General features: G+C 26.2%; 1 protein-coding gene across 2 annotated transcripts; it reads left to right on the top strand.

Moving 5' to 3' along the window:
* Positions 1-1,213: 1,213 nt before the first annotated feature.
* Positions 1,214-18,829, top strand: LOC149058909 (fatty acid synthase-like). Of its 2 annotated transcripts, none has more exons than XM_089219048.1 (34): positions 1,214-1,342; positions 4,618-4,795; positions 4,857-5,177; positions 5,249-5,449; positions 6,546-6,784; positions 6,847-7,080; positions 7,250-7,453; positions 7,517-7,651; positions 7,728-7,955; positions 8,017-8,206; positions 8,270-8,499; positions 8,565-8,869; positions 8,957-9,098; positions 10,560-10,670; positions 10,735-10,843; positions 10,911-11,342; positions 11,414-11,577; positions 13,327-13,500; positions 13,580-13,813; positions 13,869-14,062; positions 14,140-14,340; positions 14,414-14,480; positions 15,203-15,376; positions 15,449-15,628; positions 15,689-15,887; positions 15,971-16,163; positions 16,230-16,369; positions 16,479-16,587; positions 16,673-16,811; positions 16,880-17,162; positions 17,524-17,807; positions 17,875-18,102; positions 18,317-18,544; positions 18,618-18,829. In XM_089219048.1, the coding sequence occupies exons 2-34, from the start codon at positions 4,657-4,659 to the stop codon at positions 18,804-18,806; spliced, it is 6,600 nt and encodes a 2,199-aa protein (XP_089075174.1). In that variant the 5' UTR covers positions 1,214-1,342; positions 4,618-4,656; the 3' UTR covers positions 18,807-18,829. The 2 variants fall into 2 exon arrangements, with proteins under 2 accessions (XP_089075174.1, XP_089075173.1); XM_089219047.1 differs by having other exon boundaries at positions 14,411-14,480.
* The last annotated feature ends 1,232 nt before the right edge of the window (positions 18,830-20,061 follow it).

Below are 20,061 nucleotides of genomic sequence, written 5' to 3'. Positions count from 1 at the left end.
ATTTAGAAAAGTATTAAAAAAATTTTACTTTTGACCCCCCCCCCCCCAAGTACCAACTAGATTCACTTTCTGATCGAACGAGGTACTGAAGTTAAAAATCGAAGCACTTTTACTATCCCAAAACGTGATGACAGACACAAAAAAATAAAAACACACATCATGGTAAAATCAATAAATTCTTCACTCCGCTCAGAATCTAAAATTTTAATTTTATGTACAAATAAAAAAAGTCTGAATCGCTCCGCTCAGAATCTAAAATTATAAAAAGATTTGATCACTACGATGTTCTGTTTACGTATAAAAACAGCTCAAGAAGTTATGGGTGAACGTAGAGTTGAAGCCAATTTAGCTTTTATTAAATCAAATTTTTCATTCTTATCTTCGACTATAATATCTCTCGAAGAAAAGGAGAAATCTCTATCAAGTTCTGTTGCAACTATAAACGTCGTTTCAGAAAAATTATTAATTGCAGCTTCATCTTCGCATAAGGTAAATCAATATACACAAAATTTCAAAAATTCTGAGTATAAAGTATTATCCAAAATTTCTAAAATAATAGATGGCAAAACAGATTCGTTTGATGGACTTCCTGAAACTATAGAAACTATCGATATTGTTAACTTTAAGTACGCACCGGCCAACTCTGTGGACGTGGAGCAATCATTTTCAGCTTACGAAAACATAATACTTTCAGATCGTCGAAGATCTTTCAAATTTGAAAATATATCCAAAATAATTGTTATACAGTGTAATCTTAATATTTAAATTATTTAACTTACGTAACATGTATTTTAGTTTATATATTTATATTTATAGTAATTTATTTTTATCATTCATTTTTTAAATAATTTATTTTGAATTAATAATAACCCCTTTTTTGCATATTTTTGTTTAAAAAAGGTATATTTGATATATTTGAAGGCATATACTCGTAATTGCATATTTTGAAATTTTTAAATGCATAATATTTTAATGAAATTTTGGTCATTAATATCCGAGCTTTACTTATGAATAATAAACTGCCAACGTCGTATTGACGTTTGGTTTTACTTTTTACAAATATTGCATTGTTTTGCAATTACGTGTTTGTATGTCACTAGAACAATAAGGCTTATGTACTCAGTAAATAGAGTAAATCATTTACATGTTGACCTTTGCACATGATTTTTAATATAATTTATTTAATGAGATGATCAACAAACGGTCTGTTCACATGTTATAATAATCAGGACATTTTTCATTGGAATAAATACAACGTTACATTTAAATTCAATAGTCAGTGTGATTTCGGTCAAATTGTTGAAAGCTGCAGAAAACGGATCCATTTTAAATCTAAACTCAGGTAATGATTTTACATTATATTGTGTGTAGGAAATTTTAGAGCAAATGCAAATAATTTTATTTCTTCTTTTCATTTCGTGTTTTGGCCATAATAGCATAAGTATCAAAAATTAGTATTATTACGGTTATTCTTAAAATTCATAATTGTTTTTTTATTAATTATTTATGTTTATATTTTATGAGGTTACCGGCTTATAAAAATTAGTCACAATGCTGGAGAAATATTTTTTATAAACCATAAGTTACTGAGTGTCTGAGTTTTATGTTTCTATTTTTCTTAAACTAGATACACGATATTATAGAATCCATTATATTATAATATTCGTAATATCGTGTCCGTTCGACGTTCATTGTCACTATAGACGCAACGGTTAATAACTATTATCTACGATTGTTGATTGACAAAAAAATAATAATATTTACATGAAATATATTATTTTTTCTACTGATGAACATATTATACTTAGCATTGATCTACATTCTACATGACTATATTGAATTATTTACAGTATGCAATGATTAAATAATCTGTAATATTATTTTATTAATCTAGTTTATTTGTGTCTAATATTATCCATTTATCGTTTTAGCCGTTTTAGGGCCATACATTTTGATAAACCATGTATAACTATTCCGTTTTTACTTTCTTTGTGTGTGTACATAAATTAATAATTATAAAGATATAACTCAATTATCAACATACTAGGTAATAATTATAATATTAGAAGCAATTCCGTGCTAAATATATCATTGCCATAATATCATAGGGCAATCATAATTGGTTTCACTACTTATTCAACATGATTCTCAATGAAATAATTTTTGAGGAAGATCAGAATAATATATTACACATATTTGAACCTGTATTACCACATTATATTTAAGGACATCGTTTTGTATTATCAACCCACAATAAATATTATTCAAAATTATCAAATCTCATTTTTTGTTAACTTACTTTATATTTTCCATATGACAATTTCTAAATAAAACAATAAAACAACACCAATATTAGTACAAATTAAAATTGATTAATAAGATATTTAATTAAAAAATTAAAAACAAAATTGTTTTAAAATATTTTATATCAAAAACGTATACGTATCATAAATGTTATTTTTCAATAATAATGATTTAATATAAAACGTACATATATTTTTTATAGTTTTGAAAATGTATACTTACTATAAACTCGAGCAATCTATTTTTGGCAATTTCATTTTCAGTACATAGTATTAATAGTATTAATCGAGTTGCATTTATGCGATTGCAACATTAAAGAATTCCATGCTTGAGAATAAATTATTGGGGTATTTTTATATTTTTTTCCTATAAAGAAATATTTTTAATTGAACAATTTTCACATCAAATTCTATTTTAAATTATAAGTATACAAAATTTCTTCAGCAAAATCTCTATGAAATATAAATATTTTAACCATTTTTGTAATCAGATGATCGATTAACTCGCCGAATTCAATAAATAAATGATGTTTAGCGTTTTTCTTAACTCTAGCTTCTAAATAATTTTAATCGCATAGTAATTCTTGAGAAATTTTATATACACCACTCAATACATTAGAACCTTTTTGTTTTATTGAATATTTTTAATAGGACGTGATACCCGCATGTGTTGTCTCCGTCTTACAAATGCGTAACATGGTACATTTTTCGCTCAGCAGAACACGTGTAGCTCCGTTAACTTAAAAATTAGAGTGAACTGACCTCTTATAAAATTTAAAGGTAAGATTATTATCTAGACAACCTCATATGCTTTTTATTTTATATCAAATTTAAAGCGAGTTATGAGTATTTTAAAATTGTGAATTTTTTGTGCATCTTAAAATACTCATAACTTCCTTTAAAATTTAAATATATTAAAAAGCATATGAGGTTGACTAGATAACAATCATACCTTTAAATTTTATAAGAGGTCAATTCACTCTAATTTTTAAGCAAACGGAGCTACACGTGTTCTGCTGAACGTAAAATTTACCATATAATGCACTTGTAAGACAGAGACAACACATGCGGGTATCACGTCCTCTTAAGGTTGATGCATTCTACACTGACAATTATTTTTAAAAAGACTAATTCAAATTATGTTAACATGTTACTCGTTTGCTTCATGTCTAAATATGACGGGATTTGATTAGAATCAGTATATAAAATCTCTAAAGTTCTAAAACTGCAAAAATTTCAAATTATCTCATCTTAATTGATTTCGCATTTGAATTCTATGGTGACCAACAAGATATACATTTTTTTAATTTGTAGGTCGTCTTAAAATCTTTTATCATGAAATATTTAAAATAAATTAAAATAACTTATATTTTTAAATAAAGTAAGAACAAAAATATAAAAATCAATTTTTAATTTCGTGACCACGTCTTGCAGCTAAAGCCCTTCCCCCCATAACTTTAAAATGGATTAAATTAAAAAATTAAAATAGTATAATTTTTGTAAATATTTAAAAAATACAATAATAATATATTTTTATGATATACATTATAAATGATCACTATAAAAATAGTTGATCCAGTGCAGTTTATGTACATTAAATTATACGAAACTTATGGTTTTAGAATTTATAATATTAATTTAAATATTTGGATATAATTAAGGAACAAACATATAATATACTTTATTTTATTTTTGTTGGTTTTTTTTTAAAAATATAACTATAAATTTAATTACAAATAAAATGTTAATAATTCTTAAATCAATTAACTATATTGATGTACATATATTATTGTATATAGTTGCAAGTTCAAGTTCGATTTATTTATGAACAATGATTTAATTAATTATTCAAATACGAAAAGAAATATGTTTAGTATTAAAATATTAAGTTTAAAAAGGCCATCTAATAAAAATATGCGAAGTAAATAGGTATCCATTAAAGAAATAATAACATGAATCAATTAATGGTAAGTAAATAGATACATAACTAAACAATTTTAATTAAGTTTTAAAATAGAAGAATGTTAGTACAAACCAGACATAACCAAAAAAAAAAAAAAACGTTATTTACACAGAGTGTACATAAAAAATATGTTTTCTCATAGTATATTTTATTGTATTTATTCTAGACCATTTTATATACATTTCTCCATGAATAATGTATTTGATCTACACAAATCTACATAGATACAGTGTCAATTTTATTGAATGCAATAAAATTAAGACATATTTATAAATAATCAAATTTTATCAATAAAATATTGAAATAAGGTGTCCATTACAATTGTGTATTTTAATCATGAAATTATTTTAGAACGTTAAACTAGAGTTCAGTAATAAAGAATAACATATAATGGCTGGACATAAAGAAGAAGTTGTAATATCAGGTATTGGAGGATTGTTTCCAGAAAGCAATAATATAACTGAATTGAGTGATTTGTTATTCAAAAAAATAAATGGAGTAACAATAGACTCAAGGAGATGGAAACCAGGTGTATATCGGTTTTTTACCTCAATATCGAATTGTATAAATTAAAAATTTTATTTTTACAGATCAACGAAGTGAAATAAACGGAACTGGAAAAATTAAAAATGTTGACAAATTTGATGCCACATTCTTCAGCGTTCATTCAAAACTTGCCATAGTTATGGACGTAATGACAAAATTATGCTTAGAAAGATCAATCGAAGCAATTATTGATGCTGGGTTGAGTCCAGCTGACTTACATGGAACGAATACAGGAGTATTTATGGGATCTGCTATTAGTGAATCGGATATGATGGCCATATATGGCAATAACAAAGGATTTGCAATGTTAGGTAATAGCAGAACAATGCAAGCAAACCGGCTTTCTTTCGTACTCAATTTAACAGGTAGAAAACTTTTCAAACAATAAATAAGGCAATCTCAAAATTATAAATAATATGTGATCAATAAAATACAGGACCTAGTTTTTGCATGGATGGAGGATGGATTTGTGGATCCAATGGTTTGAAAAAAGCCAAAGAAATGATTGAAAATGGTTTCATATCATCTGCAATTGTGGGTGTTACGAATCTGACTCTTCGACCAGAATTACAATTCTTATCTCAAGGTTTGAATAGATTAACCAAAAGTGATCAAACTAAGTCATTCAGTTCTGATGGTAAATATATATTTTAAGGCAATCAATTCAAAATAATATTAATATTTTATATATGTCAATTTTACATTATAACTAGTTTTTGATATTTAAGTTTAATAATATTTGGATTAATTATACAATCTAACTCAATAAAGTATTTTTGTTTTTATTGAATTTAAAATTATTCAATGCCTTAATAAATTAACGATTTTATCTATATAGGTAGTACCTGACACCAAGCTCAATATAGAAATAGAAAATCTTATGTGATACACAAAATTTAGATTTATTAAAATATTTTTTGTAAATTTCATATTGAAATAATATAAATTACAAGGAATACTATGTTATTACATATCTACATATTTAACACAATATACTAACAAAACATTATAGAATTATTAATTTATAATAATAATTTGTTATATGTATTAGTTTGTACATATTATTACACATTACATATTACTTTATTAGTGAATAAATGAAAACATTATGATTAAAAATTCTACATACACACATTTTAAAGCGTGAATCAAAACCTAGACAGACTAATTTAAAAAAATTATGTTATTTTTTTAAATAAATTAATTTCTAAATTTTAATCAAAAATATTTATTTTCTATCAACTTTTTTTTACGAAATTTGAATCTTATAAACGAAGTGGCGAGTCTTATTATAATCGAATTTTTTATAATGTATTTGGATACGTCTGAATCGTTTTAAGCTACTGTAAGCAGTAACTGTATAAAAGTATAAATTTAGATTATACATGTAAGACTACGAAACTGTAATTTGTTACTGAAATAGTGATGATAATCTTACTCTAAAATACTGGACTGTATTTACCCCCAATTATTCTTCTGAAAAGTAGGGTTGCGAGTAAGCGCAATAAAAAAAAAAATATATATTAAAATTATTTTGGTTCTGCATACCTATCTTTTAAATCTATGTTATTCGAAAATATATGCTTGATTGGGAAGCAACTTTATTCTAATTCTCCTTTTTACTTAACCTAAATAAATAAATACAAAAATATATTTGAACTATAAAGTCTCAACTAATTATTAACTACAAATATGATATTTTTCTTGTGAATAATATACGAATTTTCATTTAGCTGATGGATATAACAGATCAGAGGCTTGTATTGTTTTGTATCTTCAAAAAGCTTCTGAAGCTAAACGTTCATACGGAACATTATTAAATGTCAAATCGGTGCAATTTGGTAATCATGATGGAACAATAACCGAGCACGATAGAAATCACTTTAAATCATTACTGTTAGATTCTTATAAAGAAGCTAATATAGATCCGGCTACAGTTGATTTCATAGAAGCTTATGGATCAGGGATTAAGGTGATACTAACCAAAAAAATATGTTAATGATTAATAATTAAATTTAGCACTAATGTTTACAGAACGAAGATGCTATGGAATTGAACATAATGGAAGAAGTATTTTGTACCGAAAACAGAAAGACACCTTTGAAAGTAGGTTCTGTGAAAAGCAACGTAGGTCACTGTGAAGTGTCTAGTCTATTTATGTCAATTGTAAAAGCAATCATAACGTTAGAAAGTGGAAACATACCACCCAACATAAATTACACTGAACCAAATGAAAATGTACCAGCGTTAAGAAATGGAAAAATTCAAGTAAACGTTATATTAATATCTATTTTACTGTACTCACTTTTTATTTTAAAAATATAAACGGATAAATAACTATCCACATGTATAGAAAACTTATTTTGTTAAATAAGTCTGTTATACTATTTCCATACTTTGAACAGATATAAATCTTGAATTTATGTTCTTCATCTAGGTAATCACTGAAAAAACTCCGTTTGTTGGCGATATTATCGGAATAAGTTCATTTGGGTTGATAAATGCATTTAGTCATGTAATTCTTAAAAGAAATAATATCGTTCATAACAAAATTGTAGACGTCCACAATCCTACAAATATGCCGCATTTAATATTAGTATCGGGACGGAATGAAGAAAACGTCAGAGAAACATTAAGCAAGGTATTTATAAAATCGTTTTTTTAAATCAAAAGTTACAATTATGTATAATATTCTGATTATTAGATTAAAATGCACGGAAACAATGCAGAGTTTGTGTCATTGACTAATGACTTATTCACTAGAAACATAAATGCTCATTTCTTTAGAAGTTTTAACATTTTTCCAAATATGGACGAATCACGAAAAGATGATATCTGGGTAAAACTCATTGCGATTATTGTTAATTTATTTTGCATACTCCTAATATGGATTTTTTGACAAATTTTATTTTAAGAATGTTGGCATAAAACGTCCGGTATGGTTTATATTCTCCGGTATGGGATCACAATGGCAAGGAATGGGCACAGATCTAATGAAAATTCCAGTATTCGCTGACGCTATTAACAAATGTGATATTATTCTAAAACCACGAGGAGTTGATATCAAGAATATTTTAACCAGTCAAGATCCGAAACTTTTCGACAACATTCTTAATTCGTTTGTTGGAATTGCTGCAGTTCAGGTTTGGGTGAAACTAGTCATAAATACGTTCGGATGAAAGTATGAATTATCATATTTTTTAGATTGGATTAGTAGAAGTTTTGAGAGCATTAGACATTACACCCGATGGGATCATAGGCCACTCGGTCGGGGAATTGGGATGTGCCTACGCAGATGGTTGTTTTACAGCTGAAGAAATGATATTAGCTGCTTACGCTCGAGGTCGAGCTTCATTAGAAACAGACGTTATTCCTGGAATGATGGCCGCCATCGGTAATTTTTACAATATACCAAAATAGTTTTTTAACTTTATTGATATTTTAACTTTTCGTTTAGGACTTGGATATGACCAAATAAAAGACAAACTTCCTCATGACATTGACATCGCTTGTCGTAATAGTGCAACTAGCTGCACAATATCCGGTCCAGTTGAAAGCATCAATGAATTCGTATCACAATTAAAATCCGAAGGCGTCTTCGCAAAATCCGTCAATGTAGCTGGCATAGCATTTCACAGTAGATATATTCAATCCGCTGGCCCTACACTGCTAAAATATTTAAAAGATGTTTGTTTAAAAATTAAATTAAATTATTTTCATTTCAACAATGTTTGTATAACTTTTTTTTATAGGTGATCAAAGTACCAAAAAAAAGGACTTCTAAGTGGGTTAGTAGTTCGTTGCCAGAATCTGAATGGGAGTCTGACCTCGCAAAATATTCTTCTCCAGAATATCATACCAACAATCTATTGAGTAGTGTGTTATTTGAAGACGTTCTAAATCACATTCCAAAGGATGCTATCACAATTGAAATTGCGCCACATGGGCTCCTTCAAGCAATCATAAAAAAATCATTACCTGAAACAGTGACCAATATTTCTTTGACGAAGAGGATGTTTGGCGATTCAGTTCGTTTTCTACTTACTTCAATTGGAAAGTTAGTCATGATATGAATTATATTAATTTATAAACGATAATTATTTCTAGGAAATTATTATTCTAAATTTGTTCAAATTTATTTTAGTATGTATGTCAGAGGATTAAATCCTAAAATAAATGAGATTTATCCAACAATAATATATCCTGTAAGTCGTGGAACACCTTCAATTCACAATTTACCATTTTGGGAACATACTGATAATTGGTTTGATAGATCAAATTTCTTCGTAAGTATAAAATTTGTTAAGTAACCAAAATATTAAATACTATAGTATTGTATTTAAATTTTACATATATTATTTAATTCGATATTGAAGTCTAAGAAAACAGAGAATTTTATTTACTTTGAATTAAAAATTTTTTTCATATGATTTTTGAATTATAATTTTTGGAATCTCTAAAATAAAATTTAAAAGTTACAATAATACATGTTAAGTTGGAATAAGTATAATTATACAGACTTTGAAATTTTACACTGCTCTAAAATATAATATACTAGTTGATTCCCGTGCTCATCGTTGTCCGTTAAAAATACCGGCTCTATATGATTAATTCGTCGTTTATACCAGACCTAGTCATGATAAAAACTTCCCACGGATTTACCAATCTTAATCTACATTAATGAATTTTAACACAGTCGTTTAACATACATGACTAAAAGTAAATTCAATAACATTATTTTATCGGATTATAGCTTTGTATAAATGAAGCAATTTTTAATATTGCAGCCTCATAACAAATTGCTTATTTTTATTCTTCTATACTAAATTGTATAAAAATATATTTAATATTATTATTATTTCTATAAAAATCTCAAATTTACATTAAAAAATTATGAATAACTTATCAAGATATATAATATAGCATATAGATTCATGGGATTTTTGTAGCTTTCTTATGATAAAAAAAATGTTAAAATCAGTTAAATAGTTCCAGAGATTAAACCAATGAGAGCAATTTTCGTTCTTTATTAATTTGTATGTGTATGTTATCGGTGTGCATTTTATCGTTCGACGATTATTATATAATACAAGTATAATATTCTATTGGTTTATTAAGTATATATTAGTGTACGCGCGATGCATGAGATTATTTTCATTGATAAACTTCTCGGAACAAGTTTTATTGTTCACCTTCGGTTAAAAAGGATAGGTTGCTTGTAGCTGGAAATCCTCGGTCTCTCATGTGCCCGTTCCGTGCAACACAATACGTTTTGGCGATGAATAATTATAATTGTTAATTACTCCACTAAAATGCAATATTTTTTGAAAATCCTTTCTTATTGCTCGGTGAAAATATGAGAGGAACCTCTATTCTAAATTTTAAAAGTTCGTACGTTGCGTAGTTTTTGAGTTACAACGATCAGCGAGTGAGTGGTATTTAGATTTCATACGTATAGATAATTTAAATGGATAGTTCATCTCAGTTTTTCCAACAGTCTTGTTTTGTCTTCTGAAATTAATTTAAATATAATATCAACATATTATGGAAACCTTTGCTTTTTATTTATTTCATCTTATAAATACTAAATAAGTATGTGTGGAATTCGTAAATAGTGCATCCTAAATAACATAATAAACCGACAAAAAACTATGTCACTTATTTTTTTCAGAACAGAACAATCTATAAAGTTAATTTTCTACAGAAAAAAATACTGAATTAATAATATGCATACCATTTTGTTTTAGAATAATGATCGATCTAATGAACAATTATTTTCAATAATGCTCAATGATGATGTACATTTAGCTAAGTACCAAATCCATGGTCAGAATATAATACCATTTTCAGTTGTATTAGTAAGAAAAATGTTTTAATATATCCATTTGATCTGTATAATATTGTGTATATTTTAATTTATAGTTCAACGTTTGGAAGACATTTAATGAAATAAACTCTGCATTTTTAAATGAAAAACCGATAAGATTTGAAAATCTTCGATTCAAAAATAATGTCAAAATACATCCAACTGGTAGATAACTAAATTTACTTTATTAAATAAATTAAAATATAAAAAAACTCAAATTTTAATTTTTTAGATACCACCGATTGTTATATAATGATTCAATTGGGATCTGGTGTTTTTGAATGCAATATTGATAATGAAATTATTTTATCAGGCGAAATAAGATATTTAAATAATATTGCACTACTTAAACCAACTCAAGAAAAATCAATACACATCGACGAAACATCTGACGACTTCTATTACAATGTATCGGAAAATGATATATATTCTATTTTAGAAAATAATGGATTTAATTTAGGATTCAAAAACATTACTAATCTTAAAATGTATAAAACTAAAATCCAAGGTTCCGTAAAATGGGAAAACGATTGGATTAATTTTTTGGAGTGTTTATTTAAATTTCCATATTTAGAACATTTAGGTTCAGGCCCTATAGAAATTCCAGTTTATATAAGAGAATTGTGTATAATTCCTGAACTATTTGAGAATCGCTCAGATAAAGGTACATTAAAAATAACATTTACCAAATATTCTAGATATGATGAATGTATTAACTTTATGTTTTGTTGACAGATAATATAACCGTACATTACAATAAACTAACAAATGAAGTAACTTGTGACGGAATTGAAATAATAGGTATCAAAAACGGACTCATATCTTTACCCATATTTATCTCTACAGTAGTAAAAATACAAGAAAAATCGTTTACTAAATTCAATTACTTAAAATGCAAAGTATGTAAATAATGTTCACTATTTTTTTTTTTAAAAAAAAATCAATTTATAACTGCTTAATAAAATTATATCATATTAATTATAATCTTACGTACATAAAATAAAATTGAAAAAACTACCTACATCATGAATACCTTAACATTCTTAATTATATTTGTTTTTGTTGCAACTTAAAAAATAACCTTATTATAAGATCATATGATTTTTAGCTGATCCCCGTGCTACCTTGTTGCCAATTAAAAACAGCAGTTCCATATGAATCAAAATTTTTGTTTAATTCATCGTTTAATAACCGGGTAATCACATTCAAAACTTCCAATGATAAATTCCTGTGGATTTGCCCTATCTTAATCTCTATTTAAGTATTTTAACACAATCATGTAAAACATAGGACTAAATTTAAATTTAATCATAATATTTCCTCACATTTTTTAGGTTTGTAAAAGTGAATCAATTTTAAAATTGGTACCAAATATTAAATTGCTAATTTTCATCCATACTAAATTGTATAACTAATAACAACCCTATAATAAGCAAAAAATATATTTATATTTATTATTATTGTATCTATTATTTAAAAAATTTCAAATTTGCGATAAAAGAATTTATAGGGCCACCTATTTAGATAAAATATAATTGTCTATTGAAACATGAAATAATATAGCTTTTTTATTGTAAAAAATAATTTAGATCGGTTAAGTAGTTCCAGAGATTAAACGGAACGAATGGACAATTTTTCTTCCTTATTTAACCCATTCAACCCCTGTAGTATCTACAAATTTCATACAGCTTCAGCAGTTCCAGCTAGACAACAATGAATGAACTAGGACAAGTCATTTTATAAAAATTTCGATATTATTTTTTATCATACAATTTTAGTTAAATAATATATACGTTAAGATAACATCATGTTTGTGGTCATCTACCTATATTAGTATGATTAGAACTAATGAACTAATAATTTGGACTTAAATTTCATAGCATGTTTTTGCAATAAGAAAAATATTTAGTATAAGATCTTTTTGAAAAACCACATAAAAAGTAAAATAGATTAGTTTAGTTTAAAAAATAGTTAAATTAACTTTCTAACTTTTGAATCCTTTAATCTTAAAATCGTATAATGATTTTAAAGATGATACGAGGAAATTACGAAAAATTGTAAATGTATGACATCATATAAAATTATCAATATAAATTAAAACATTATACAACTTATGAAACATCATACAAAGTTATATTTAGGCTTAAAATTTTCATATTACTTATCGATAAAAAATACTAATGAATATATCATAAAAAATTTAAAATAAATTTTAGAAAACTATATTTTTTTATTATTATTATTATTATTATAAAGGGGAACCCGCGGCAACATAGGCCATTGGATGTGGTACGGCAGGAGTTATTTTTGTGTGTTTTTTTGTAGATTTTTAAGTTACTAGGGTTGTAACATTTATTTGAGTGTATATGTTAAGGATATATTGCTAAAAATGCCTGGTATTCACCCATCAGACAGGTAGCAACTGCTTCCGGTATGCACCTATGCTCAGGGTGTTTCCGCAAATAGAGCGTATGACCGCGCGTCACCAAGCCATGTAAAACTATATTGTTACCTTCCTATTTGGGGAATAAAATATATATAATAATTATTATTATTATTATTATTATTATTACATATATTAATTTATCATTGTGGATCATCTTAGTAAAATTATTCACAAAATAAAACAAATGTATTATTTTATCCAGAACATCAAGGAGTTTATTCAAGATTCAATGGATATAATTATAGAAACTGATCAATTAAATTTTGAAACCGAAGAAAAAATTATTCTTAGTACCCCATATCATTACGATGATCCAATAGCTAAAGCATGTACAAATGAAATCAAAGAAACTTTGGAAAACAAATTATATATGAATGTAAGTGTATAATGTTATAAAATAACAAATACATAATGCATAAATATTAAAATAATATGGACTTTAATATAACCATTAGAATAAAACAATAAACTGGGAAAACATTAAAGAAGTATCAGATTTTGATGAATCTGGAAAGTTTGTCACTGTGTCAAATGCAAATTATTTACAAGACACGACCAGAGCATTGGCCGATAAAAAAAATTGTTTCATTATTGTATGTTCGCTAAAAAAAGTTCAAGAACTCAAAGACTGGAAAACAATTACACAGCAGGAATTCAATAATAACAACTATTTAACATTGATGAAGAAGGTAAACGGATGAGTTATTTACTTAAAAAATTATACAAAAGAATCAATTTTTTCAGATAATGACCTTAGAAGAAAACAGCATATTTATTAAACCAACCAATGATAATTACGACTTAAGCATCTGGAGAGCATTAGAAACATTTAAGTTATCAACGGGGAAAATTTACATAGTTTCCAAGTCTGAACCATTAGAAGGCATTACCACATATGTTAAAGAAATGTTAAATAAGTATAAATCAAAGAAATTAAGGTGAATATACAAAAAACTATTTAAAAATCACAACAATATTAATCAAACATGCAAATTTATACTGATATTTTTGTTAGATTCTTGTTCATTTTGGATTCAAACGTGCCAGATTTTGAATCCAACAAATCGTTTTATACACCTCAACTATCAAAAGATTTATTAGTAAATATCTATAAGAACGGTGATTGGGGTTATTACAAAAAAAAAATTTTACATAATTTAAAAGACGATATTAAGGTCAATGAAAATCTGGTAATTAAAAACATTACTAAAAATAGGTAAGTTGAACAATTTTTTTTTAATGTTCATTGTTACATCAAATTATCACACAATTTTACTTTCTTTCAGTAGAAACAAATTAGCAGTAAAATATCTAGGGCTGAATTTTAAAGATTTAGTTGTTGAAGAAAATACAGAAGTAATTATTTAATTTCAAAATGATTTATTAAAAATAAAATATTTTAGATTCTAAGCGGAGCGATGAATGTATTTATTTTACCATGATGTGTGTGTGTTTTTTTGTGTCTGTCAATACGTTTTGGGGCAGTAAAAGTGCTTCGATTTTTTGACTTCGGTACCTCGTTTGATCAGAAAGTGAATCTAGTTGGTACTTTAGGGGGGGGGGAAGTAAAAAATTCTTAATATTTTTCTAAATAATCGGGATAAACAAACTAAAAATTAAGGGAAAAACAGTATATTCTATCCACTATGCAATTTTCAAAAATGTTCGACATAAGTTGAACTATTCATAGGCATATGCAATTTTCAATCATTATTAGTTTTTTTTTATATTAATATCGATAAATATTTATTTTTAGGGTAGAAGATCTTGAAAAATTAATACAATGCTCTTAACGTATTGTTACAATAGCAGACGGAAAATAAAATAAATTCATAGTCACGATTTTTTTTAATAAGCATTCAAAGTTTGAATTTTGACAAAATATGATTAAAATGTTTAATAATCTATAATATATCCTAGACAGATAAACCGTTTCCGCTCAGAAACATTTTTCGTATACAATGATATAATATCATTAGATTCAAATTTAGTTCCATCCATTACAGTAACCCACTAGTAACCTACTGTACAGCAAAGTGACATCCACAGCTCACCAGCTTTTTTTAAATTTTAATTAGAATAAATTTGGACCTCTGGAATACTCAGGGTATATCGATGAAAAAACCACCATGGGAATAACTTCACTCAATGAAATATCTTCTGAAATGATTTATGACCCACTTTTGTCTTGGCCTGTACCATCGACATGGTCACTACAAGATGCAACCACTGTTCCTCTGGCTTACGCCATGGTGATTACACTTTTAATTAATTAACACGACAAATTTACGGACTGAATATTATTATTATTTTCTATGTTTCAGAGCTATTATGTGTTAAACATATTGAGTAAACTTCAAAATAATAAATCTGTTTTGGTGACCTCGGGGTTGCATCCAATAGGTCAAGCTGCTATTTCGATATGTTTAAACATGAAATGTGAGACATATGTTATTGTTGACTCGAACCAACAAGCTGATCAACTCTCTTGTACCTTCCCACAGGTAATAGTTCATGATGAGAGTGATTATAGACATCAATAATAACTACAATTTGAATTACAGCTATCACGGTCAAAGATAATTATAAACAAAAACAACAAGTTTGATGTTCAACTAAAAATGATAACCAAGTCCAAGGGTGTAGATATTATATTGAACTTTTTTAGTGGTGAATCATTTTACGCTGCTACTCGTGCGGTTGCTAAACATGGAAAGCTCTTCAGTTTTTCAAATTCAGACATGAAAAATCAAAAATATATGGGTAATTTTCTAATATAACATTTCATCTGTTATCTTTATTTCACAAAGGATATTGTTTTAAAAAAAAAAATTCTTTATATTAAGGTATTCGAATATTCTTGCAAGACATATCATTTTTTGCTGTCGGTTCAGACGTGTTGTTAAATGAATGTATTGAAAATAAACAACTTGTACAACAAGCATTCATGGATGGTTTAAATGAAGGCGTGATAAAACCTTATCGTAGTCGTGTTGTTTCAACGCCATTGAGCGATAGTGGTTTGTTTGATACAATGAGGTATATATTGAGTAATACAATAATAAGCAATTACATAAAACTGTTATTAATTTGTGTATAATTTAGAGCTAATGCTGCATCGGTTACTTCAGAAAAATTGGTATTGTCGATAAACGATAATATCCATAATGAGAGTTTTAAGTTAAAAGAAAAATATGGTCTTAACACGTATGAATGTCATTCAGATAAAATGTACTTAATAGTTGGTAAATATTTGTTTTCACATTCGATTTATTATATTCGTTAATCATTATATAATTTTAAAGATGTTTTGATAAATTATTAACTAAATAATTTTGATATTTTATATTGTAGGAAATGGAAGAGATTGGCTTGACCTCGCTGAATGGTTGGTTGAACGAGGTGCTCGAAAAATTATAATCGCCGTTAAAAGGTGTTTAATGTCATTGACTGATAGTAGGAGGTTCGCAAATACTTTAATTGAATATGTATAATATTTAGATGTGTGGTTTGTAATATTACTTATATAATTATGTTGTTCTTAATAGATTTAATAAACTAATCTCTCGATATGTATCAATACAAATCGAATCAGATTTACACTTAAAAACTAAAGAAGAATCGCTTAACTGGTTGAATTTTTTGACATCATCTAAAGAGTTAGGTGCATTAATTATGATGAATCAGGTATGGTAATTTTGAATTTCGATATAATACATATTTTTGTTTTTATTAATTTATTCTTTAAATTTTAGTTTGATGATAAAAAAATGTATAATCTGCGATATTCTTTCGAAAAGCTAAGAAATAAAATAGCTGCTACTCCATTTATATGTATACTATGTAAAGCGGAAACCATTTGTGCTGAGCTTAAATCAATAGGTTTTAATGCATTAAACATATCTTGGGATGGAGTGTCTTCAGGACCAAAAACTATAAGAACAATATTGCTTTCTCTCGATTTTTTATTTCAAAATTCAAACACTTCAGAATCATATTCATTTATATGCTCGAAAGAAAACAACAATACATCAAAATGTAATTATTACCTATTGATAAAACAATAAAAATACTGATAGATAATTATAATAATAATTTCTAAATATTTTAATTTAGTAATTTTATTCGAGCAAGAACTAAATAATGTAGAATATTTAATTAATACATTTTCTGTGATTTTTTAAACATATTTATTATTCATTTTAATTATTATTAATACTGCGATTAAATTTTTATATTTCAAAAGTAAATTGTATTATTAAATATTAATATTTTGCTATAATTATTTTATAATAAAAAGCAAATTAAAAAAAAAAAATATTGATATTGTCAAAAATAGCATTAATTGTGGTTTGTTTGCTTTAGAATACATAATATGAAAAAAAAACATTAATTTCAGGGTCTTACCAATTGAACGATGTGATTGCGAATTTTTTCCCTGAATCTACTAGTGAGTTACACCTTTTAAATAATAAAATAACAAAAGAAGCCGGATTTATTGAAGTTGCTACAAGAAGTCCTAGGTTATCACAATTGAAGTCTGTTATACCTGTGTTCACCATACCTGGATTTAATCCAAAGGCCATCGAATCGTTTTATAAACAATTTTTTTATCCTGTCTTTGAAGCACAATACCCTGAAGACATTACTTCGATTGATAACTTAGCCAAAACTTTAGTAAATGTATGTTTATAATGTACAAAAATACCTATATATTTTTCAACTGATTTATATTTTATCTAATCCTTAGAAACTTAGAAGCATTACGGATCGTGGATATGTATCCATTATTGGTGAATCTTGGGGTGGAATTATTGCTTTAAAAATGGCTCAAATATTAGAGTCGCAAGGAATTTTGGTCACTGTAACACTATTAGAAGTTGACCTAGAGTTTTTAACTGGATGGGCTAAACGTTTTCTGTCAAATGATAATTTCACCGAGAGGTTAAATAAAATGTATTGTGCATTCTTTAGTGAGGTAAATACTAAGTTTATAACAATCAACTAGTATTAATTAATTGTCAATTATATTTTCTCGTACTTAAATATAAAATACTGTGTCCAATCATCGTACTAACTATTAATTAAAAAATCAGTTTTTAATATAACTTGCTTGACCCTCAATTGCTACTTTTCAATAAAATTTTTTTGTTTGTTTTATAAGTAATTAATTTAATATTATTATATTCTAGCTTACTAAGTTCACAGTTCATACGAGTGACAATAAATTATTTCAGTCCGCAAATATGTCTTATCATCAAAAACAATTTGAAAAAAACACACACAGAGCTTTGAACCTTATTTGGTCTTTGTTACGGACATCTTTAGAGTCTAAACCTCTGTCAAATAAATTGCACACAAAAGTGTTGATATTTAGATATGATAGAAAGTTTGAATTTAATAAAACGAATTTAAACGATGTAAGTTTAATTGACTATTTTGGTGTTATTAATTATTTATTCAATTTTACATTTTTTTTTTTTTTTTTTGTAGTATTGTGTTAATCCGCCTCTTGTGTACATCATACCCAAGCCAGATTACAGAAGTATGTTGGAAGACAAAAAGATGATTGAAGCTACAACAAATAACGTAGTCTTATTGTATCCTGTTGGAATAAAATTATCATTAAGTGATAAATATAAAATGTTTTACTTTTACGTTGAAAAATTTTCATCTAAATAAATGACGATTTTTAATTTGCTTAATTTTTAATTAAAATATACTTATTATATGTTTGTTATAAATGGAATTAATAAATGGATCATGCTATGCATAAAACAGTAATGCTAATGTGTTTAGCATAAATATTCACTTGTGTAAAAATAATATAAATAATATACATACATGATTACCCTATTACATTATGTATTATGCCACTCTAATACGTATATCATACAATACAACGACATTCAAAACAAAAAAATATCATTTTATATGAGTGTTAAAAGATTGTAATGGATTCAGAGTCGAGATGGTCTTTCAGTGATCCTATAGAATAATGTTATTTTTAAATTACAACAAATTAAAGTTATTCATTGTTTAGAAATTTAATATTTTTCATATTTGAACATTTAATATGATAAAATAGCGACGTAAAAACTTTGTTTATGTATGTAACTTCTAGATTTTTTAGACACCGTATTAAATACGTGAGAGATACTTTATATCAAGTTTTCAATCCTTATCTATAATACATTTTTTTTTTAAAACACACTTTTCTATAAAAACATATTTAAAAAGTATAAATATATATATTAAATTGAACTAAAAAATATTTTAAAAATTGCACTAAAAATACAAAAATAATTTTCTGTACTTAAAAATAATGAAAAATTTAAAAGTGTGTGTTGCATCATACAAAACATTTAAAGCCGAGCAAAGTCTCACATACACTTCTTTGTTCAAACCTGTTTAGTGTTCATAAGATAGTGATTGGGAGTATATGTCAAGTGTAAGAGCACCTCACACTTTTAAATTTTTCATCAGTAAATTTTTCATTATTTTTAAGTACAGAAAATTATTTTTGTATTTTTTGTGCAATTTTTAAAATATTTTAGTTCAATTTAATATATATATATATATATTTATATTTTTTTAAATGTTTTTATAGGAGTGTGTTTTAAAAAAAAAAATTTTTATTTTTTATTTTCTACTTTTTAGTTGAAAGTAAAATTTTTATTAAACGTTTAAAAAATATTCATGAAACAAATTTCTTATATTTAATAAAACGAATCAAACTACTGATGATTATGATTTATTAATAAATAAATAAGTTTATGTGGTCGTGAAATGACGAATACCAGCTCTCATGCGATGCCCTGACAACGTTTGCGAGTGCCATTGCACAGCATTGAACACCAGCATAATATGCAGAAGTGAAAATGCTAGACGTTGATTAATTCCACGACGCCTTCAAAACTCGTGATACGTTATTAAT

Source organism: Diuraphis noxia, unplaced genomic scaffold (assembly GCF_037042655.1).
Source record: "Diuraphis noxia isolate RWA-SAM2 unplaced genomic scaffold, SU_Dnox_SAM2 contig0002, whole genome shotgun sequence".
Classification (NCBI taxonomy): Eukaryota; Metazoa; Arthropoda; class Insecta; order Hemiptera; family Aphididae; genus Diuraphis; species Diuraphis noxia.
This window is presented reverse-complemented; position numbering and strand designations above follow the sequence as displayed.

Excerpts from the sequence above, each read along its gene's own strand:
- LOC149058909 (XM_089219047.1), top strand. The coding sequence starts at position 4,657 with ATGGCTGGACATAAAGAAGAAGTTGTAATATCAGGTATTGGAGGATTG. Across the intron at positions 10,844-10,910 it reads TGTCAAAATACATCCAACTG|ATACCACCGATTGTTATATA; the intron begins GTAGATAACTAA and ends TTAATTTTTTAG. Across the intron at positions 15,888-15,970 it reads GAAAAATCAAAAATATATGG|GTATTCGAATATTCTTGCAA; the intron begins GTAATTTTCTAA and ends CTTTATATTAAG.